Genomic DNA, 24,731 nt, shown 5'->3' with positions numbered 1-24,731 from the left:
TAAAAAGTGTGCAATATTTACAATCTACAATATATGATTTGTAAGCAGTCAACTCTTTCATGAATGATGCACAATTCATTGCACAAAAACAATTATATATTCTCATGTGCATTGAAAAGGATATGAAATGTTCTTGGCTACATGACTTGACCTCAGATGACTCCAGTAAATGCTTGTCATAAGCACATGTTGAACATAAACACAGCCTGAATCCTGTCAAGCCACTGAGGATAAAATTGTAACCAGAAGCAGAAGGGGGTTTGATCATTTTATTACAGAGGCAATATCCCACACTTATCCTGAATGTGTGGACAGGACATTCAAGCCTTACACAGAGTAATTATATAAACTCTTCCAGATCACATGTAAAAAAACCCAGAATTAAGTGCAAGCAAATGTGACTGCGAAAAAACAGTTTACATGAAGGTGACCGCTGCCCTACTGACCTGATTACCAAAGACGGAAAATTTAATTATAAGACCATCAACCTCCAAATAAAGGTCTGGCTAGGATAAAACAAAAACAACAACTAAAACATAAGAAACAAGCAACAGAGTACTGATAGACCAATATATCAGCCAGGCTGATTAATTAGCCAATATTTGGCACTGTTTCGCATAGTGTCAGTTCCAAAATGTAGCTTTGTCAGTGAATTTTATAGTATTTTTAGTGAATTGAGTAAATATTGTGTAAAATGCGTATTTATTTCAATTCAGAAACTTTCTGTGCCTCCCAATTGCTATAATTAAATTGTAATTTACAGTAAATATGGACATTATATTAGCCACCCTGCCCTCTGATACCAAAAAAAAAAAAAAAAAACTGATATCATTTGACCACTTATACAGACATCTGACTTTTTCCTCACTAAAACATGACAGCCTTCATACAAAATGTTAAGTATATAACAGATGGAATGACTAACTTTGGTTTAGCATGATTTGTTTTGTTTTTTTGGAGTTAACTCAATCTTCTACTGTTAATCAAGATTTCATGTGACCCTTTAAAACAAAAAGGCACTTGTAAATATGCAGTTTAGTATTACAGCCAGGTCAACATTATTGCTGAATGTTCAAGCGATATGACTGGTGTTTCATTCCTGCTGAAAATTCATACAAATCACTCATGCCACGTAAAAAATTAAAATAAACAAAAACATCAATATTGAAAAAAAAAAAGCATGACCTTGCATTAATTTGGTAACTAAAATATTCAAATTCCTGAGAGAGGCTAAGCACCCGCACCCTTCAATGTAGCCAATGACAAAGACCCCTGGCTAGGTGTCCTGATTGCGGCACGGGGGTTGGTCCCTTGTTGATTACCTGAGAGAGGGTGAGGGGCGGAGTCTCAAGTGGTTAGGCTTTTCCGGGATTGGAGGTTTGTTGGCACGGGGTGGCATTTGGGAGGGCGGAGACTCACTGGACACACTGAAAGTTTTCATGAGCTGAGCAACCCGTCCTCGTCCCAAACAGTTCTCCTCAGCTACCTCAGACCCCACATCCACAGATAATGCCCGTTTAGAGGCGGCAACCACTCGGAAATCACCTGTAAATGGAGTAAGAGTGATGAGACAAGGACTTTTGACCTTCAAGGTCTGTTTTTGTAGGTGACAACTTCTAACATTTGTCCTCTCCCACACCACATCTCTCTTTTACCCTTTCCCTCACTCAGTTTTTCACTTCTTCTCTTCTGCCCTTTTTCAGCCTCTTTTCAGTGTCTCTGGCTCTTTTTTCCTGGGCTGCAGACTGCCAGACCGGAGGTCGTCGGCGCAGGAAGTAGAGCAGGGACGCAGCTGGGTGTAGTTGGTGTGTGTGTGTGCGTTTGTGTACACGGTTATGGGTGCGTAAGAGTGTGCGTATGTGTGCGGTTGTACTGTGTGTGTGTGTGTGTGTGTGTGTGTGTGTGTGTGTGTGTAATTGAGAGATGGAGGGATGGAAGATGAGGAGAGGAGGGCCGCAGGGATGGCGGCGGAGAGCAGACAGACGCTGCTCAGACACCAGAAGGCTTGAGGAGCTGCTTATTTTTAGCCACGTCCCCAGGGGACACAGATGTGTGAGTGCGTTCGCTCTCTTTCGCTCGCTCTCACAAACACATATACCCCTTCTCCTTTACACACTATGACACACATTTTACCCCCTCACAAACTTTCTCCTAAAAACAGACACTCACACACCCTGGTCAAAGACACAAACCCACATGTGGCTGTGTCAGTGGAAATGTCCCAGTATTGAATCACAAAACATCAGCTTTAACGCAGACCAAGAGAAACTGAATTGGTCTAATTTTAAGACCTTGGTTTTTTTTTGCTGTTTTCTTATCTTTCTCTTTTTAACCATGTATTATTTGGGTAGATCTCATGAAAACTTGCTTTTGACAAAAAAAAAAAAAAAAAAGAAAAAAAAAAAGTTAAATAAATAATGTTAAAGGTAAAAATGTAATTATAATAAAGGCAGTACAACTAATACTTATAAAAACTTGACTGTTTGAAATCATACATATTTCTTTACAGTAATCAGAATATTTTTTTTTTTTGGATATCAGTAATAATTTTGGGTCAACCTGCTTATTCATCTGGAAAATAATGTCTTATTAATAATGTAATGTAATAATGTATATATAAATAAAACAGTATATTATTACATTTCTATTTAACTATTAAAAGTAAAAATATAAAAGTATATTATTAATAATACTAATAATGCAAACAATATCTTCAATCTTCAAAAAACATTTTTTATATATAGATATATAATTTATTAATTTTATATTATGTAATTATATTTATAATTATGTAATTATTATTATATATAATATAATTAAATATATTATTAAATTTATTATTAAATTACTATTTAACTATTAAAAGTAAAAATATAAAAGTATATTATTAATACTAATAATGCAAACAAAATCTTCAAAAAAGCATATATATATATAAATATTTATTAATTTATTATTATTTTATATATATATATATATATATATATATATATATATATATATATATATATATATATATATATATATATATACACACACACACATATACACACACATATACATATATACACACACACACACAATATATTATTAAATTACTATTCCATAAAAAGTAAAAATATAAAAGTATATTATTAATACTAATGCAAACAATATCTTCAAAAAAGCATGTGCACACACACACACGTGTGTATAATTATATATATATATATATATATATATATATATATATAAATAAATAAATAAAATGAAAACATACATAAATAAAAGTTTAAAATGCAAAATTTAATTATTTTTTTTTATTTGGGGTAAAATATGACCCAGTTTCATGAGATTCACTTACTAAGTCACTTGCTTCTCAAGTTCTGCCCTGTCTTCCTCTTTCTGCCTACCCTCCCTGTCCCTCTCCCTCCCTCCTTCCCCGTGGCCCCTGACCTGTGGTTCCTGTGTTAATGTCCTCTCGCCGCACTGCGTGGGCCTGCCACTGATTGTCTCACTGTGTTGTGTGGTCGCCACGGAAACCCTGGATAGGCTCCAGCGACTGAGGCGGACACACATGTGTGCACGGCACTCTTACACATACACACTCTCAGAGTCACACTCGTGATCTAAAGCTGTTTGTTCCACCGCATTTTCCACGCCCCACTAGTAGTCCGTTCTGTGTCCTACAAACACACACATGTGTGTTTGAGTGCATGTCCGTGACTGTCTCGTTCACACACACACACACACACACACACACACACACACACACACACACACACAGGCTCCCCGCTGTTAGCTGACACCAGCGTAACGACTACGCCTCTCTCTCTCTCTCATCGCTCGCCGCCGTTTGCCGTTTTCCATCCTCCCATAACCCCTCTGAACCTGAGACCCTTTCACAGAGCTATCACCCCTCCTAAAAAGCTGAAACCAAACTCTCAGTCCAGACTGGCCAAAACTGCCCCCGCTGGCCTCACCACGCGATCACTTGTGACAAAGCCTGTAAGCACCTGATTGCAATGAACCGAACAGCAAAACTGCTCTCCGTTTGCCCCATCAATAACTGCTGTGCGTGTCTCTGAAAGCAGGGATGTTTTCAATTTCACAGTCACCATATGCAGACAGAACAGATGAGCCACACTGACAGCCCAGCTCCGCTTAAAAGCACGCTATCTCTTTAAATGCCCCCACCTCTGTGAATGGGGGGGGGGGAGAGTTAGAAGTGGGGCAGAGGGCAGAATTCCGGAGCAGCACGTCTGTGCGCTGAGCCAGGCCGCGGGGGGGTCACGGCTGCCAGGGGGAGGTGGGGAGGGGGGTTGAGCGGAGCGGAGGCTGGGGGCCCTGTCACTTATCAGCTCCGGCCGAGCGTCGCCCAGGGCCAGAGTCGGGAAGCAGCGCTGGAATGTGTGTCCTTCCCTCTGAAGGTGAAGAGAAGGGACACGCACACACACACACACACACACACACACGTGTGCGTGCATGCAGAGACGGAACGAGCAGCTGTGGGAAGCTGTTGCTTTCACGCACATGCCAGGATGAAAACGCTACTCACACACATTCCCGTGACTTACGCGCTCTCAAGCCCACTACAAAGTTAAACACTCACACAAATTAAACATGCCCGCATAGTTGAACACAAACGCATATCCTAGAGATTTTTATTTTTACAAGAAACAAAACAGAAGAATATGTAGTGTGGATGATCTTAAGTTACATTCTAGATCAAAATGTGCTCGTTTACCTTACCTGGCCTAGGTAATTGTAGGGGCAGTGAGAGCTTTAGGGGAGATTATACGCTGCATTTCACTTATATGCCCAGCAGGGGGCGTCAACAGAAACCGCAGAAGTGAACTGCGTGTAATTCCTAGTAATACACACTGGATGGCGTAAGTTGAGCTTTTTGAGTGAGTCATAACATCTGTTGAGGTGGTTCACACCACCAGGAAAGCGTTCAGAACAAATGCTCATTAAAAAAAAACCAAGGAGATTATCAGGATATTATTTTTGGGATGAACCAGAAGAGCGAATGAGAAGCCAAAGAAAAATCAGACACTAGATTTCAGAGACACTTGTTTCTGCCTTTCAGCTGCTCTATTTCTACTGTTACAAAGACAGCCATGCCAGATCATAAAGACTCCAGTAACATGTCTATTCAGAGAAATGTTCTTATGCAAAAGCAAATGGATGAATCTTGAGATGGCTGAAAAGAAATGTCTATATAATAATAATAATAATAATAATAATAATAATAATAAAAAAGGATATTTTGCATTAAAAAAAAAAAATTAGTAGTATGAAAATAAATGGTTTACAATTAAGAACAAATTCCCTCCCGTACTCATTACTGTAATGCATCCTTATTTTCAATGATAATTCTCATTCCCTGTTCTGTAAGGAAATGAAGACTGCATTACAGTAAAACAACACTGTTAGACAAGGAGTTGTTTTTAATTAAAAACATATTTAAAAGGCCATGTATTCTCTCTCTCTCTATATATATTTTTTTATATTCTAGTTTATTTTATGAGAATAGAAAATTATGAGAAAATTTATGAGAAAATTTTAGTCTATTTAATGAGAATATGAATTTTTTTTTGCATTATTGTAATGACTATTGAGGAGAAAAATATGCTTAATTGTCATGAAAACAATCAATGTAAAGATCTTAATGGTCCTACAATAAGCTGTTTTTTCCCAGCAAAATAAAATTCATTTATTTTATTTATTTATTTTTATTTATTTTGAGGTGAAATATGACCTTGAAATTTTCTTGAGAGGTTCTTTTGGGAATCACCAAAATACAAAAACGTTTAAAAAGAGTTTTTGCCACATTTAAAGGGATAGTTCACCCAAAAATGAAAATTGTCATCATTTACTCGCCCTCAAGTTGTTCCAAACCTGTATGAATTTCTTTCTTCTGCTGAAGAAAATGGGTAACCAAACAGTTGATGGGCCCCACTGACCTCTATTTTTCCATACTATGGAAGTCAATGGGGCCCATCAACTGTTTGGTTATATTCTTCACAATATCATTTGTGTTTAGCAAAAGAAAGAAATTCATGCATGTTTGGAACGACATGAGGGTGAGTAAATAATGACAATTTTCGTTTTTGGGTGAACTATCCCTTTAACCCTCTGTAACTTTTTGAAAATTAACATTAAATGAAATATCTCACTGAATCTGTCAGGGAAAACCAGCAATACAATGATACATAAGTGCGATACAAGTGTTAAATATACCATGTTTATGTTCAGATTAGCACAAGATAGATCAGCATAAATTTCCCCTGACTAATGAATTATACATTCTTTCTCTCAAGAAATATAAATGAAAATAATTCACACACAAAAACATATGGGAGACTGGAAGGATACATAAACACCAGACTCTCACCTCTGTTGATCTGTGGTTTGGGGGTGTCTTGGGGATGGAGTCTGGAGGTGTCAGGTAGCTGATTGGTCGTCTTGTCCTCTGTATCTGTATACGCAGGTCTGCTGAGAGCCGAGGGTGTCAGGAGGCAAGATCTCGTGTGGGCCCGATAGCAAATTGAGGACAAGAGTGCTGAGTCATCCTCCGAGTGTCCTGACTCAGCCTCCTCTCTGGACTCCTGAGGCTGATGGGATACCTGCAACAGAAACAAATAAACCATTTATAAAAGTAGCGCAAGTTGGACTGAGGATCCAGCTACAGTTTTAAATGGAGCACTATGTTTTTGTCCAAAACATTCAATAGGGGAAAGGGAGAACAAAACACAAATTAGATCTTGTTAATATCTTGATAATTTCTTGTTGACTGCTATGAGATTAAATCGAGCAAATGGAAACTTTATCTAAAGTCTTGCGCTTCTCAGATTTTTCTCCTGAGAAACAGCAATTTCACATGTCGCCTTTAAAGTTTCCGAAAAGAGTTGTCACAAACTGTGAGCAGGGATTTCAGTTTCTCTCATCAAATGACCTGGTCTATGGTATTCACATTAGGTCAACAAGCATCTCATTTGTCTCATATTTCTCCAAAGGAATTTTAGGCGGAATATCCAAGACAAAGCAGATAAACCAATGAGTTTCTCACAACTCTCCCGAGCTATGGAATATGAAGCTCTGAACAATAACATAACATTAACAACTTTAAGACAACACCAAACAAATGGTATTTGGTAAAACTCAAACATTTGTTTAATTTAATCTAATTGTAGGCTATTGTACACCTCTGGTATAAATGAGATCTCTTGCCCTTAATATAAATGTAAAGATGGCTTCAGGCTGTTCATTTGACATTTCTTATCTTTAGGCAATAAAATAAAATAAAATAAAATAAAATAAAATAAAATAAAATAAAATAAAATAAAATAAAATAAAATAAAATAAAATAAAATAAAATAAAATAAAATAAAATAAAATAAAATAAAATAAAATAAAATAAAATAAAATAAAATAAAATAAAATAAAATAAAATAAAATAAAATAAAATAAAATAAAATAAAATAAAATAAAATAAAATAGCCTGAAGTGAAAAAGTAATAAAAAATAAAATAAAACCATTAAATAAAACAAAATATTTAATTTAATTTTATTTTAGGCTATTTTAGGCTTACTCTTACTCTAAATAAAACAAACATATCTAATTTTAATTAATTTAATTTAATTAAGGCTACTGTACACCTCTAGTATAAATGAGATCTCTTGACATTAATATAATGTAAAGATTCAGGCTGTTCATTTGACATTTCTTACCTTTAGGGAAAAATAAAATAAAATAAAATAAAAATCTCAAATTAAAAAGTAAATAGCCCAAAAATTACCTAAAAAAAAAAAAAAAAAAAAAAAAAAAAATTATATATATATATATATATATATATATATATATATATATATATATATAAAATAAACTAAAAAAACTAAACTAAAATAGTACAATAAAAAAAATAAAATAGATTATAATATAAAATAAAATTGCCTAAAGTGAAATAAAATAAAATATAAAATAAAACCATCAAATAAAACAAAATAGCTGTGGAGTGGTCAAAGACAGCAGATATTGCAGGCCTGGACAGTAACAAGCACAGACCGTGTTTAGTGTTTACACACGCATACGACGGAACAAGAAACATGTGATGTGTTAGGACTTGCCCTGCCCAGGGGTTTGTGGATATTGAAGAATAAATCTGTGGTGAAAAGAGAGAGGAAAATGGGAAAAAAAAAAAAAGAGGGAAAGAGAGGTCCCTGCCCAAACCCTAAGGGACAGTCCCACAATCCCATCCATCTGTGACTGACAGGCGTGCCGTCTCGCCCGCTTTAATTCCCTGATCAACTTTATCAACCATCTGCTCTTGAAGAACTCAGGGACCCAAATCAGCCCCTGGGCTCTCTCAGGTCCTCCTGCAGAGCACACACACACACTGCCTGTCCTCATGCTCTCTGACACACAGGACACATACTGAGAGCAATACTCCATTATCTCCTTCAGCGTTCCCTCTCCGTCTGAATTTCAAATGACCTAAAATATATACCTCACATTATATAATACTTTTTAAAAATCTTAATCGATTACAGGCTTGCATATGTTTTATATTTTAATGAGTTTTACTCCTCTTTGTGTAGGAATGATATAAAAAAAAAATAAAAAAAAATTGAAGGGACACTAATGATCAGGTTGCTCATGAATATTAATTACAGGACATGAAACTTGGACAAAAGTAGTTTTAGATTCAAGCTTGCACACTCGTCTAAGCGTATGTCATGTTCAGCTGTTGGGGGGTGGAAGGGTCAAGAGCCTGAAACAGGTGTGATCGAAGTGGCAGAGAACGACAGCTGAGGGTAAAAGGATCTCAAGATGAGAGCACAAGGACAGCTGCTCTGACCTCCAGCCCCCCTCTACCCAGGGCAGTGTGCCTGAAGAGACCACAGACAGTCTGGGGAGGACATTCCTTTGCACCGACACCATGTTTACACTGCAAGCGGGTGACATGACAAAATTAGAATGTGTCCGTGTCAGTGTATATATACACTGACCCATTTTTATTTACGATATTATCAGGATTTTTTAACATCACAAATTATATTATCAGCAAAACGAAATTAATAGAAAAATTTATTCAATAAAAAAAAAAAAAAAAAAAAAAGTAAATAAAGGTATAATTATAATTTCTTACTATTAGTGCATAATGGTGCAATAAATATTTTAAACTAATTTTTACGGAATATTGCAGTATTATTATAAATTATTTATTTGTGCACATTTTTTTTTTTTTTTTTTTAATTCATATGCCCTCAATCTTTAATCAAGTCATGCCCTACATTTTTTCTTTTTCGAGAAAGCAGGCAGAAAAATCATCCCAATCTGCTGATTCTCTCTGTGTTAAATGGCAGCAGTATCAATGAACAGTGGCCTTTAGATCCTGGGACTTTCCAGCAGCCTCTGGTGTAAATGAGATCTCTGTGATCATATAGCATATCACATCAGGCCAATGAGCTTGTGATTATGAAAAATGACTCATAATTGTGAACTGTGTCAATTTCCTGTACCAAAACTTTTATACCTGCTTCAATCCAAGAGAAAAGAAGGAAGTATGGGGTGTGTGTGTATTTTAGATTGTATTTCGACGAGTCATAATTATAATTTGACTAGTCAGAATGATACTTAAAGATATCTGCAATTAAGTTACATTATTAACATGTGTCATTAACATTTTGTCCTTATCGACACAAACTCATTACCGCAGCAATGATTTATTTTATTTAATAATCAGAGTTTTGCTTGCAAAAATTATTTCAACACTTCAGTAGAGATGATTTACACATGTCATAAAAAGCAAAATATTTTATCTTTGGTGTGTATGAAAACAATTGATGATATTTAAGGTTAGTGTCAATTTTCCATGGCACAAAGAAAATCATAAAAACCCCTAACTAAAAAAAAAAAAAAAAAAAAAAAAAAAGTATAACAGTATTTACAAAAACTGATAAATATTGAAAGTAACTATGTACACTACCGTTCAAAAGTATCGGTAAGATTTTTAATGTTTTTAAAAGAGCTGCTCAAATATACACACACACACACACATATATATATAATATGTATATATGTGTGTGTGTGTGTGTATTTATTTATTTATTTATTTATTTATTTTATTTATTTATATATATATATATATATATATATATATATATATATATATATATATGTGTGTCTTTAAAACCAACTCTACTAAACTTAAACTAATACATACTACTATACTAAACATATATGACACATGGTACTTACATTATCTAAAGGTGCTGATGGCTTTTCTTCATTTACTGGCATCTACAAGATTAGGAGAAGGCATTTTGAAAATGTTAAAAAAAAATATATATATATATTTCACTCATTTTTAAGTATGTGACAAAACATCTCACTCATTGTTGAACATGATGCAATACCAAAACACACCTGTGGAGGCGGCAGAGTCCTTAACTCCTTGTCACTGTTGTCCTGTGAAAACAAGAAGACTTTAGACTGAGCAAAACTCTTCCATACTTCTACATGTAATTTTAGCTTTGCAAACTCAGAAGTTGACATAATAATGATACTAGCCTGTCTACACAATCTATTCAAAATCTGAAAGCCCTCAGATGGGTTTCGGCTGGTGTTTCTGTGACTATCGTGCAGCCCTTCACTAACTGGCAACAGTGAACCACATGTGTTGAGGTACAAGGACAGATGTTTGTGTTTAGCAAGTAGAGGATCGTAGTGTGGTGATACTGGCCAGCACATCTCCTCCCAGGAGTGTGTTCGCTGCGCACGTTGTTGCCATGGAAACCCTAGTGCGAACCCCCCACCCACCCACCTTAGTATACCAGGAAAGAGGTGGCAGGCGAGATCTCAAAAATCTGGATAGACAATTTAAAAAAACAAAAAAAACAAACACACTTCTGGGGCTGAGATCCTGACCATGATATATAATAATACACACACAAAACATTAATTAATTAAAGATGACATCACTGCATTTTCAGACTGTATCCTAACCTACATACAAGTGACCAAAATAAATTAAAAAAAAATCCACAGATTTCTAAAGTATTGTTATGGGTGGCTCCGCCCACTCTGAATTCTAGATGGTCCAAAAGCATGCTCTTTATAATGGTGCATTAAATATCAATTCAAATAGGTTTTATTTACATAGCACAGCAATTTCTTGTTCAAATTTACATGGTTGGAAACTTGTCGCATTATTCTTGGTAAGAACACATAAGTTGGACTGTCTGTTGGTTCAAAATCTCATGGATGCCAACTTGCCACACATAGACGGACATATCGATACATGAGCAGAGAGATGGAGCCATAAAGAGCCAAGCAATGAGTGCGTTGTTGTGCCTGAGAGATGGAGAGGTGGGTGGGTGCATGTGGGAGGTTTTTTTTTTTTAAAAGGATGAAAAGGAATAATGGAGGAGAAGGGAATGAAAAAAGGAGGAAAGGGGAAAGGAAGGCACAAAAAGAGGGAGAGATGGAGGTTGTGATTTATTTGGCTGTTGAACGATGACTCTCCCTGTGGAGAAAGTCCGTCTCACTGCCCCTCGGCTGTGTCCGAGATTAATGGCGGCAACAGGGAGGTCACCTACACACACTTGTACACACAGCCATATGAATACACAGTGGCACCAATTTAAGAGTTGAGCAAGTGTGGAGGTAAACAAACAAGCGCACGTGAACACACCTTAAAGTTCAGCTGAACTCCTGAATGTGCTTTGGGAGGAAGGTTTTCTCGTCCTGATCGTACAGGTTCTGCTGATGTTCGGTTTGTCAAGTTGCTCTTCAAAGTGCCGGGGTGGTTGCTTGAATACATGACAAGACACGTGGAAGCACAATGAATGAATCAACGCCCTTCACAAGCAAACAAGTTTTCATTATAACACACTGTTGAGATAGAATTTCTATGAAAAGTTCATACACAGTTTTGCTCATAAGTTTACAAACCCTTTGTCTCATGTTTATAGACTTCTTGCAGATTCTGTTTTACATTTGTTTAGAAAAATAAATTAGAGGAACAAAATCCTCTTAAAAAAATAAATTATATAAATTTATTTACACTACTGTTCAAAAGTTTGGGGTCAGTAACATTTTTTTCTTTGAAAGAAATGATTATATTTATTCGGAAAGGATGCATTACATTGATCAAAAGTGAAAAAGATTCTATTATTAATAAATGCTGTTTATTTTGAACTTTGTATTTAATTTTTTTGTGGAAACAAATATAAGCAGAACAACGGTTTTTAACATTGATGATAATAAGAAATGTTTCTTGAGCAGCAAATCATCATATCAGAAAGATTTCTGAAAGATCATGTGACACTGAAGACCGGAGTAATTATGCTGAAAATTCAGCTTTGTGTCAAGCATAAATTACATTTTAAAATATATTAACATAAATAAGTTTTATAAAATTGTATTAATATTTCACAATGTTTTTACTGTATTTTTTGCTCAAATATACACAGCCTTGTTAAGCATAAGAGACTTCTTGCAAATAATAAAATAAAATCTTACTGACCACAAACTTTTGAACAGTATTGTGAATTATATTTAAGACAAACTGCATTATTGGGTAGTAAAATCCTTTTTAAAATCATATTTCAGATTCTGCAAGGTGTATGTAAACTGAGCAGATCTTTGTTTCGGCATTATATACCATCAAACTAAACTCTACATGTGTTCAAATTCCATGGGCTTGAGGTCCAAAAATCATATTTGAGGCAGTTTCACCTGGACCTTTATGCATTAAAAATAATTTCTTTTTATTCTAGGTGTACATCCAGTGTTTTTGTCAGTGTTTAAGCTGAAGTTGTGTCCATACTGTGAATTGTTGAGGACGCTGGCCGTTTTTCTCTCTCCAAACCCTGAACAGATGATCTTGGAGGATTTGAGTTCATCCATCTCTCCGATGACAATGACCTGTACGTCTCCATCTCGTCCCAGCAGCCAACTGACACTCTTGCTATTAGCTTACAAAGGGAAAGAAAACAGAGAGAATCTTAGTAGTTTGCACAATTAAGCCTAGTTGAAACAACAAGCCTAGCTGAATAATTATCATTTACATATTTAAATGTACTATTATACTTCATAATTTATGCATTATGTTTTCTGAATGCACTCAACCATAAGATTAATTTTGTATAAAAGAAGTAGCATTGAAAAACAGTTTAAGGCTACTTATTGGATCTATAAAATGATCCACCTACTAAACATCGTATTTTAATCAACACATTCCTTTATGATTTTTCTATATAAACTACTTGCCAAGTCTTTCCTAAAGAACAAATGGTGCAACCAATTTAAATTCAGAGTTAGTTACAAAAGACTTATAAGAGAGAAAAAAAAAGAAAAAAAAAAAAAAAAAAAAAAAAAAAAGGTTTGACAGCAAATAAGGAAAACCCTCCCATGATGAACTGGTTCTTCTTGCAGGCCTTGTGGTAAAACAACAAGATTCCAGTTTAACAGCCTGACTGACACGCACGTGATCCCAATCAAGACAAAATAAACGTCAAATCAAACAGGCTAGAATTGCCGTAAGAGCTAAAATGACCATGTGAAATGATGAGCAAATGAGCACAAACCAAAGTAGAAATAACAACCAATAGTTTTGGTTTTACCAAACGTCTCAGGTTGGCCAAACAGTTTCAGTGACTGATAAATGTTTTTTATCTTTGATGACTGCAGACTCACAATTCCTGCCAGTGACTCATTGACTTTGGGGCCAGGTTAAAACTAATGTTAGTTACAAAATTTTAAATGAGACCAATACATTTTAGGCATTCAGAGCATTAAAGGAAAAGGGTAATTTATTCTCCAAATTTGAATAGCAGTCAACAAACTGCTGTCCTTTTTTATTAATATTAGTAGTAGTAGTCAGTCTCAAGTCTGAGTCCAAGACCATTTTTCAGGTGGATTTGGACTTGGACTCAAATGAGCTGGTCTTGACTGGTCATAAAAAAAATATGGTCTTGGATTCGGACGAGTGAAACAACACTGGTAGTAGTATTATATATATATATATATATATATGTTTTTTATATCCACATTGGCCTCAAAGGAGGTGATGACAACAAAACAGCATCTTATATTCGAGGTCAAGTCTATGCGGCAGTTAAATAATAAGACCTTTTTACTCAAAACCTTATAGTTAGATGCTCTAGCCCTGATCTCTCCTACAACATACACTATTGTTCAGTTTGGGGTCTGTAAGATTTTTAAAAATGTTTTTGAAAGAAGTCTCTTATGCTCACTAAAGCTTCATGCATTTATTTGATCATAAATACAGTAAAAACAGTAATATTGTGAAATATTATTACAGCTTAAAAGAACCATTTTGTATTTCAAAATATATTGAAATGTAGTTTATTCCTGTGATGGCAAAGCTGAATTTTCAGCATCATTACTCCAGTCATCAGTGTCACATGATCCTTCAGAAATCATTATAATATGCTAATTTGGTGCTCAAGAAACATTTCTTATTATTAATGTTGAAAACATTTATGCTGCTTAATATTTTATGGAAACAGTGATATTTTTTTACTGGATCATTTGATGAATAGTAAGCATTTATTTGAAATCGAAGTCTTTTACAGCGTCTTTACGGTCACTTTTGATCAAATTAACACATTGTTGCTGAATAAAAATGTTAATTGCTTTCTTTCAAAAAGAAAAAGAAAAGAAAATCATACTGACTTTTCAATGGTAGAGTAAAAAGTATGAAAACTATGAAAAATGTTATAAAACTATCAGGAAAAAAAACAAGGCAAAACATAAACATCATAACATGACCTGGTTACAACTATTGATAATCAGCTATACGATCTGTGTCTCCTCCCCACGTTCTCCCTTTCTCTTCCTCCTCAGTGTGTTTTGAGTGCATATGTTTCCTGTATACTTCCTGCTTTGTTGGCAGTCCTCTGTGTGAGGGAATGGAACTTGACCTGGCTGAAATTTCCTTTCTTGCTCTAAAAACTGGGTCAGTAACAGAAGTGTTTCCTCTGTCTTGTGTAGCCAGCTCACACAATGCAAAGTTCAGGATGCCCCCAGAGACTCTCTTTATTGTGTTGTTTATTACAGCATACTGTTTGATAGAAACTTGAATGACTTTTAGATATTTTAACCAAGTCTATAGGACAGAGTTTGCACAGCGGCAGTCAAGATGTTGTATCAGTATGTCTTGGGGAAACCATTGACCTGCAAGAACAGCTGCCGTTGTCTCAAGGAGATAGAGGACTCTCTGTTCTCCTCTGAGGTCTGAAACTCAGGAACCTGATAATAACTGCTTTGTTATTGGCCAAAGACAACTTCCTCTTGCACTTACGCACGTCAACCTAAATTGTTTCAGTGTTCTGCACATTATTTACTGGTGAACATCTGTATGAACCCAAGAAAATGACTATACTGTGGCCTCAAAAAGTTTTTAGACACTTAAAGGGATAGTTCACCTAAAAATGAAAATTATCCCATGATTTACTCACCCTCAAGCCATCCTAGGTGTATATTCTTCTTTCAGATGAATATAATCGGAGATATATTTAAAAATATCCTGGCTCTTTCAAGCTTTATAATGGTAGTGAACGGGTGCCATGTTTTGAAGCCCCAAAAAAATGTATCCATCCATCATAAATATAATCCATACGGCTCCAGGGGGTTAATAAAGGCCTTATGAAGTGAAGCAATGGGTTTTTTGTAAGAAAAATATACATATTTAAAACTTTATAAACTAAAATAACTACCTTCCGCCAGACAACCGTGCACATACTGCGCAAGTCAACTTGCGTTCAAAACACGCCCCCCGTTCACAGAGCCAGGATATTTTTAAATATCTCAGATTGTGTTTGTCTTAAAGACGATAGTTATACATACACCTAGGATGGCTTGAGGGTGAGTAAATCATGAGAATTTTCATTTTTGGGTGAACTATCCCTTTAAGCCTCACTTCAAATATTACAATACAATGAATGTTTAAAGTTTTACCTCATTGACTAATCAGGTTGAGGAAGATCTGTCATCTGTGATCTTTTTAGTTGACATGAAAGTTCTGTCTCTTCCAGTAACAAAGCTGATATGCCAGATTCCATTAGCTCTCTGTATGTCTAACCAGTTTAAACTGGGGTGTTACTTTAGCTAAGCAATGTAAAGTTTCATTTTTCATTCTTTTGTTTGCTTTTTCACAGCTCTCTAGCTATTTTGCTGTTTTCCAGATACCCTCTATCTCTCAGATGCATTCCTCTCATATCTCAGCTGTTTACTCCTCCCTCTTAGCCGGTTTTAGACAGTTGCCCTCTTCACGGAAGTTTTGTATCTGTGACGTCTGAGACCCTAAGAAGCAGTGAAATTCGAGGGGAAAACCCCAATGTTGTACATAGTTTTTAAGCAGATGTTCACAGTGTTTCAGGATCACACTGAGGATATCCTTTAACAAATATCAGCTGTTGATATTGGTCATGCAAATTTTCCATTGACTTCTGCTCAGTCAAAAGATTGTAAACTTGTCTTGTGTCTGTCAGTGACATAGATGTTCCCAGTGGAATCATCAATTAAACATATTTACTCTTGTGTTTCAAAGCACTTTCTGTTGTCCAAACAGCTGCGTCCACCTCTACAAGCCTATTCGGATATCACAAGACGTGTTCCCATGAAGAGCAGAAAAGTGGTGAACCGTGTTCTATCAGCTCAGCTATTCTGTCCTGTCTGAGTCATGTGCCACATTAAGATTCTGACCATATTAAGTCATTTAAAGCAAGCAATAAAAAGCAAGAGCAGACTGGCCCGCTATGATGTTTTCAGCTTTCTGTGGCAAACAGATGTGGGAACAGTAAACGCACTGATTAAAGATCTGCACTAGCAATTCAAAGGTCCCACATTCAAACCTCAAGATGCCTTGATCTAGATTCTAGACAGATACTGATGAATTGCCGTATGATCATGTTGCTTAATAAGATAGTTCACCCAAAAATGGAATATTTAAAACTTGCATAAATTCAGACTTCAACTAGCTTCTAGCAGATGACCGTACACAATGCGCAAGTCAACTTATGCCAAATGAGTAACCTCTGACGCAATGTAAGACGCAGGATGTAGGAGTAGTGCGAACTTAGACACCTCTCGCAGTTTAAACAAATAGAGCTGGGCAACAAACTCAAGCTCCTCTTTTATATTGAAATTCTCTGACATTTCTCTTTAAAAATTATCATTTTAGACTAATTCGTGACCGGTGTTTTGTTTTGCTCTATCCTCTGAGCTTCCGCGTTCGTCAATATATCATGCGCCGGGTCAGAGTTTACTCTTCCACAACAAATCGATGTGTATGGCTGTTGGTCCGAAGCTAGTTATAATAGTTAATAAACTTTTAAATATGGATATTTTACTTACAAAAACCCATAGCTTTGCTTCAGAAGGTCCCCCTGGAGCAATATGGATTATATTTATGATGGATGGATGCATTTTTTTGGCTTCAAAATGTGGCCCACCCTTCACTACCATTATAAACCTTGGAAAAGGATATTTTTAAGAATATCTCTGATTGTGTTCGTCTGAAAGACGATAGGACGATAGTCATATGCACCTAGGATGGTTTCAGGGTGAGTAAATATGGGATAATTTTCATTTTTGGCTGAACTTTAACTTCAGGAAGACTGTCCCTCGAATAAGTGAACTGTATGTCTCTTGCAGAAGTGCCATAGCCAGTCAGAAAGGGGCAAGTCTAAAACTATTATCTGAGTATTTTTTTTAAAGTTTTATAAAATGTTGTAATCACTACCCACACTATGTTTTTTTTTTTTCCTGTGGAACAAAACATTTTTCTTCCATTTAATAAAAATGCATGCTGATTAAGGGCTGTCAAGTTTTGTTTTTGAATAATAATAATAATAATAATAATAATAATAATAATAATAACAACTAATATTTACTATAATTTTAATAAATTGACATTATTACTATAATATAAAAATCTAAACTTAAGAAATTAAGGATAACTAGTTGTTATTTTTTCTTTTTTTTATGGTTATTAATAAATGTGCTTATAATCTTATCCAGGAGTAGATATTCAGAGAAAACATTGTAGCACTGTTTAAAGATAATCAAATCTACAATATGATTTTGAGAACTAATTCTATTACAAATTTGTAAATGTAATTAATTGTATTAAACGTTCTCAGGGAACTTGCTTCCATAAGACGCACGGATCACATAACACATCAATTTTAGATTGAATCGGCGCAACATAAACCCAATGCCCACCTGTCTTTGGTTTGGGCTTGAGTGGTTCCCTCTCCAGCTTCTCCTCACGCTCTTTCCAGCGTCGCACCTGTTCTTCACGCATCTTCAGGAAGAGCGTCTTCTTCTGCTCATCGTTCAGAGCATCCAGCACATCCGGGTCGATGTACATGTCATTCAAGATCTGCTGCAGCATGGCCGTGTGTGTGGTGCACCTCAATAGATCCTGAGATTCAGCAACAGTCCTTCAGAATGAGGATGCCTCTGGTAAAGACGATAAAGCCCAGCTCGGTCCGTTTACCACACACACGCTCTCATCACTGATCAACAGCCATCAAGTGGACACGCTGTCACAAGGAATAACAGATTACAACATCTGGAAGCAATGTGATCTCTTTAATAGTTTGTTTGTTCTTTCTCTTCCTGTGCAGTTTTAGACTTTTTGTGTGTTATGTTAAAGAGAACAGTGTGCCAATAAAGGTTCTGATCTTTCTTTCTTTCTTTCCTTACTTTGAAAGAGGGTGCATGGAAACATTTAAATAAAATTAGGGCCGTCAAATGATTAATCGCATCCAAAATGCAAGTTTGTCTTCACATAATATACGTCTGTGTACTGTGTATTTTTATTATGTATATATAAATACACACATACATGTATATGCGACCCTGGACCACAAAACCAGTCATAAGTAGCACGGGTATATTTGTAGCAATAGCCAACAATACATTGTATCGGTCAAAATTATCGATTTTTCTTTTATGCCAAAAATCATTAGGATATTAGGTAAAGATCATGTTCCATGAAGATATTTTGTAAATTTCAAAAAAAAAAAAAAAAAAAAAAAATCAAATTATTTTTGTCAGTGGATATGTATAGCTAGGGACTTCATTTGGACAACTTTGAAAGAGATTTTCTCAATATTTAGATTTTTTGCATCCGCAGATTCCAGCTTTTCAAATAGTTGTCCAAATATTGTCCTCTCCTAACAAATTATTTATTATTATTTATTCAGCTTTCAGATGATGTATAAATCTCCTAATATTTACTTGTGTGTGTGTGTGTGTGTGTGTAATATTAATATTATATATATATATATATATATATATATATATATATAAATAAAACAGTATATATAAATATTTTATACATGAATATAATTTGTTAAATATATACATGCATGTTTGTGTATTTACATATACATAATAAAAATACACTGTCAACTTAGTTTTAAAATAATAATATTAGTATTATTAAAAAGAATATTTTAAATAACAATCAGCTTTAATATAATGCTGATATCACATTTTTTTACACATCAAAATACATTTGTATTTTAGTAAGGGGGACTCAGACACATGGTTTCCCATCTCTTTTTAGGCCTGACTGGTGGATTCCTCAGGAACGAAAGTTGACTTCTGTTGTCAGCAGCTCCCCCTTCCTTTCACAATATACTTCTGCTCTATTTTAACATTGTCTTATTTTGGCCACAACTGAACTAGCATGCCATGACCTCTTTAAGAAAGACAGCAGACGTCTACCACTACAAAGAGTCTGAGATCCCATTATAGACAAGGGGAAAAAAGTGCCACAACAACAGCAACTGTGACTGAGACAAAACACTTGATGTCTTCCAGCCTACATATTTAATAGTCTGCAGTTAATGTCTAGAAACGTAGAGAAATATGGTGGCAAACGGAAAAGAAGTTGGAAAGAGAAGAAAAAAAGCCTGTGTGAAGTAAAATGTACTCACAGCTGGGTGCGGACGCTCCACGGCAGACTTTAGTAAGAGGGAGAGTGAGTGCTTCTTGCCTTTGTGTGTGACTTAGCTGGTGACATCACAGCATTCCATGGTCTCTCTCTCTCTCTCTCTCTTTCTTTTCTTTTGCTCTCTCTCATAAATGAACGTTACACACTGTCCCTTGCCTTCGCACAAACACACACTTCCTTTCTGTTCCTGTAACTCTTAGGCTGGAGGGAAACTCAGGAAGCAGACCTCAGCTGTTGGCACCGCAAACGAAGTAGCAGCATCCTGTTTAACAGAGACGGGAGAGATTTTGGGAGAGAGGAGGAGGGGCAGCTAAAAGGAGAAGAAGAGAAATGACACATAACTTAACTCCTGAGCAAAGGAATTTACACACACAGAAAAAAAAGTCCATCTTCCCATTACTCAGCGTCCTTTCAATGCCAAAAATAAGAAACCACTTATGCAGAAAAATAACACGCTTCCCCCTCTGAAATTTTACCAGTGATTCCACATACTTCTAAATCAGCAGAACTTCCACTTAAGTTATTTCCTTAAAAAAAGCTTTGTTTACTGTAAATTAACATATAGGAAGGAGACTGATTTACAAGCTAAAAGACTTTGTTCATTTAAAAATATAAAATAGACATCAACATCGTTCATGAACAAGACATCGTCGACGACACTAAACTTTCAAATACGCAGCAGATGTTTACTCTAATCACACACCAGAGGGCGCCCGAGTGTTTGTTATCTGTACCGATTTCATTACTGTAAACTGACCCACATGATAAAATACTATAGTAATTTAGAGTAAATACTATAGTGCTTTTGAACCATACTATAGTAAATTGTGGTATACTGTATATATTATAGTATTTACAACACTTTGTTAATGAATGCTACAGCATACTGTAGTATTAACTATAGTGAACTGATAAAATGTAATAAATACTGTAGTATACTTTAGTTTTTACTACAGTAAACTAGTGTATTGTAGCATAATATACCCTATAGTTGTAGAAAATTTAGTACAGTATTGGGTAAAGTAATTTGTTTATATTAGTATAGTTGTTATATTACCACAGCAACTATAGAAGTACCACAACAAATGAATTCAAGTACTTTACTATAGTATGGTTCAAAAACACTATAGTATAAATTACTATAGTATTTTTTTCATGTGGGGTGTAGAGGGCACAGTGATACCTTCGGTTAATTTAAATAACAACAATAATAATAATAATAAAATAGATTATTTGTTTGGTCACACAAACTTCCAGTCATATTTGAAATTAATCCAGCCACTCTGGAATTTAGGAATTTTCCTTGGTTTTAATTTCATTCTTCTCTCTCAGTTCTTATTGGGTGTCTTTCATCTCCAAGTGTGTACCCTAAATAAGATTTTCTTCGGGGAAAAAAAGGCAAGCTGCATCTGCTTCGTCACTGTTTCAATCCTCAAGTTTAATCAACAGCGCCATCTACTGGTTTTCGAGGAACAGTCTGTTCTGAATGGACAATGTTGATTTAAAAGGATAGTTCACCAAAAAAAAAAAAAAAGAAAAAAAAAAGGGAAATTCTGTCATAATTGACTCACCCTCATGTCGTACTAAACTTCTGTAGAACACAGAAGGAGAAATTCTGAAGAATCAATACACAGCTCTTTCAAAACAAGAACAATTCATAAGGACTATGATGTCAAGATATTAAAAATAAAATTGTGGTAGTAGTAACACCTAAAAAAAAATTATTTCACTCCCTAATATATCCCACCTACTAAAAGGCCACCTTCTTCCATTGCTCCGTGGTCCAGTTCTGATGCTCACGTGCTCACTGATGGTGCTTTCGGCGGTGGACAGGGGTCAGCATGGGCACCCTGACTGGCCTGCAGCTATGCAGCCCCATACACAACAAACTGTGATGCACTGTGTATTCTGACACCTTTCTATCAGAACCAGCATTAACTTCTTGAGAAGTTTGAGCTACATCTGTTGGATCGGACCACACGGGTCAGCCTTCACTCCCCACGTGGATCAATGAGCATTGACCGCCCATGACCCTGTCGCCGGTTCACCACTGTTCCTTCCTTGGACCTCTTTTGATAGATACTGACGACTGCAGACCGGGAACACCCCACAAGAGCTGCAGTTTTGGAGATGCTTTGACCCAGTCGTCTAGCAATCACAATTTGGCCCTTGTCAAACTCGCTCAAATCCTTACGCTTGCCCATTTTTCCTGCTTCTAACACATCAACTTTGAGGACAAAATGTTCACTTGCTGCCTAATATATCCCACCCACTAACAGGTGCCGTGATGAAGAGATAACCAGTGTTATTCACTTCACCTGTCAGTGGTCATAATGTTATGCCTGATCGGTGTATATATATATATTATACACATACACATATATATATATATATATATATATATATACACACATACACACACACATATATATATTTATTTTACACAATGTTCTTTGAAATGTTCTCATTGAAATGTTCTCACTTATGATTCAGCTTAGATATTAATGTTTTTGACTGCTGGACTGTTATTTTCAAGGTCAACCACCCATCCCTTTGAAATGGTATCTGAGTGGAATTCACTGAAACTTGTGGAATCCATTTGTATAGTAAAATATTACTGTATTTTCAGCAGCAAATTACTCATATTACTAGAATAATAAAACGAATATTGAATAGCTCCAAAAAACATACCAAATATGTGCTGTTTACATATCAACAAATAATCAGACTTAAAAACAATCAATAAATAATATCAATTTTAATTTTAATATAAACAAATTAACAGGGACAATTGGATCTATAAATCTGAATCTTTTAAGGAAAATGTTGGAATAATGACAAAAGTGAAAATAGTTTATTAAAACGTCTGGCCAAATCAGCTTATTATAATTTATTGACAATATTCAGCCAACAGATGGCGCATCTCTCAGATGAGAAAAACTCAATGACTGTCAAAGGGACTTTATTAGCTGTCTAAAAGAGACATTCAGGCGGTGCATTCAAATGTTCAGTCCATCCAGTGTGCAAACTATAATTCAGACTTCTTCACATTGTTGATCTGCTCCTTAAGACACTTGAGACTGAAGCACAGACATTATTTGCTGTTTCTAAGTACAGATGTTTAGAAACATGACACATATGCTAGTTGTAGATTCTTCACATTTGTTTAGAGTAGTTCACACAGAATTTGAGTGTCAGCTACATGAAAACTTAAGAGACTAAACAGAGACTATGGCTAGGCTCAGTATGAAGAAGCAACTGATTAAAGGCTTGACTAAAACAGACAAGGCTTGTGCTCAGGACAGATAACCCAAAACTGGCTTCTTGATGAAAGAACCACACCTAACACAGAAGTAGGTCACTACTGACTCATATGAGGCACTTGGACTAGTGCTAAACATTTAGACACTTTGAAATGAATGAGAACCACAATGAAAACAAACAGAACTTCAAATGTCCTGAGAAGTGTTTGAAATCGCACTGTTTTCTGTGTTATTTTATTATTAGCCTATTTTTATGTTTATTAATATTAAAAATTTGATTTATTTTATATTTTTCGATTTCATTTTAAATTTAGGTTTTAGTAATCATTCAGTTTTTTTTTTTCTCTAAATATCAGTTTTAGTCATTTTATTAGGCTACTTTAACTTATTTTATTTCAGTTACTCTCATTTTTGTTTAAGGTTTCATCAAATACATTTTATTTGAGCTCTATTTAAATTACATTATAGTTAAAGGTGCAATGTGTACATTTTAGGAGAATCTGTTGACAGAATTTCAATATAATATACATAACTACGTTTTCAGTGGTGTATAAAGAACTTACGGAACCGTTATGTTTTTATTACCTTAGAATGAGCCTATCTACATACACCGCGGGTCACCTTACATGTTAAGTCGCCATTTCTACAGTAGCCCTAAAGGGACAAATTGCTCTATAGAGCACTTTTGATTGACTAGCTACACTTTCCTATCTCAGACGACGACGTATTTGTCCTGTGTTGGCCACCGTAGCTTCTCTATATTGCAATTCGCAACCTCACCGCTAGATGCCGCTAAAATTTACACACTGCACCTTTAATAACGCCACTGCTATAAACTATCTGACATGTAATTTCTTTTCTTGCTCTTTTAGTGTCTCATCCGTTTCTTGTGTCTTTTACCTGTTGCTTGTTCTTCTAAGCAATGTTTTTTGGAGATTCCTAGGCCTCTAGTTAGCTCTCAAAGTTTTTACGTTCACCATGAAATTAAAAATGGTCTACATTCGCAGTAACCATTTAAGTCGTAAGATGACAAATGCTCGCATTATAATCACTTTCGCATTCTACTCTCTCTCGAATAAATACATTATCATCGCTGAAGCTGTCCATTTCATGGGTGTTACAATTGCCATAGAGCGTCGCCATATCTAGCAAATTAAAACAATTCCAAATTAGAGATTCCACTTGCCACCGCGTCCGCGAAAAGAGGTAAAACTTAAAACAAATCTGAGACTGCGCCATATAAACAGAAACATTTGACGGTCTAGTTTTATTTACACTTAATTGTGGCAACAGTTTCATTTTTTTTAAGCTAAATTGTGTAGCCCTACCAAATATCAATGGTGTTTATGCAATACCTACCTTGGGAAAAACTCTGTTCGCATTCCTTTTCATCTCAGTCGCACTTGCTCAGCAGGTGCAGGGCGCGAAAAATAAGTGTTATGAAAGCTGAGTTTTGCGACCCGGGTTTTTAAACCAATCACCT

General features: G+C 35.5%; 1 protein-coding gene across 2 annotated transcripts; it reads right to left on the bottom strand.

Annotated features, from left to right (window-relative positions):
• Positions 1-255: 255 nt before the first annotated feature.
• On the bottom strand, positions 256-24,731 carry zgc:100829 (uncharacterized protein LOC445149 homolog). Of its 2 annotated transcripts, none has more exons than XM_051876898.1 (9): positions 24,608-24,731; positions 19,969-20,247; positions 18,242-18,564; positions 12,819-12,966; positions 11,682-11,799; positions 10,415-10,456; positions 10,247-10,288; positions 6,380-6,611; positions 256-1,545 (listed from the first exon to the last, which is right to left on the bottom strand). In XM_051876898.1, exons 3-9 carry the CDS (start codon positions 18,411-18,413, stop codon positions 1,319-1,321), a joined length of 981 nt encoding a protein of 326 aa, XP_051732858.1. In that variant the 5' UTR covers positions 18,414-18,564; positions 19,969-20,247; positions 24,608-24,731; the 3' UTR covers positions 256-1,318. The 2 variants fall into 2 exon arrangements, with proteins under 2 accessions (XP_051732858.1, XP_051732857.1); XM_051876897.1 differs by having other exon boundaries at positions 19,969-20,295; positions 24,608-24,717.

This window comes from Ctenopharyngodon idella, chromosome 21, assembly GCF_019924925.1.
Source record: "Ctenopharyngodon idella isolate HZGC_01 chromosome 21, HZGC01, whole genome shotgun sequence".
NCBI lineage: Eukaryota > Metazoa > Chordata > Actinopteri > Cypriniformes > Xenocyprididae > Ctenopharyngodon > Ctenopharyngodon idella.
The sequence above is the reverse complement of the archived record's forward strand: the minus strand, read 5'-3'. Positions and strand labels throughout refer to the sequence as shown.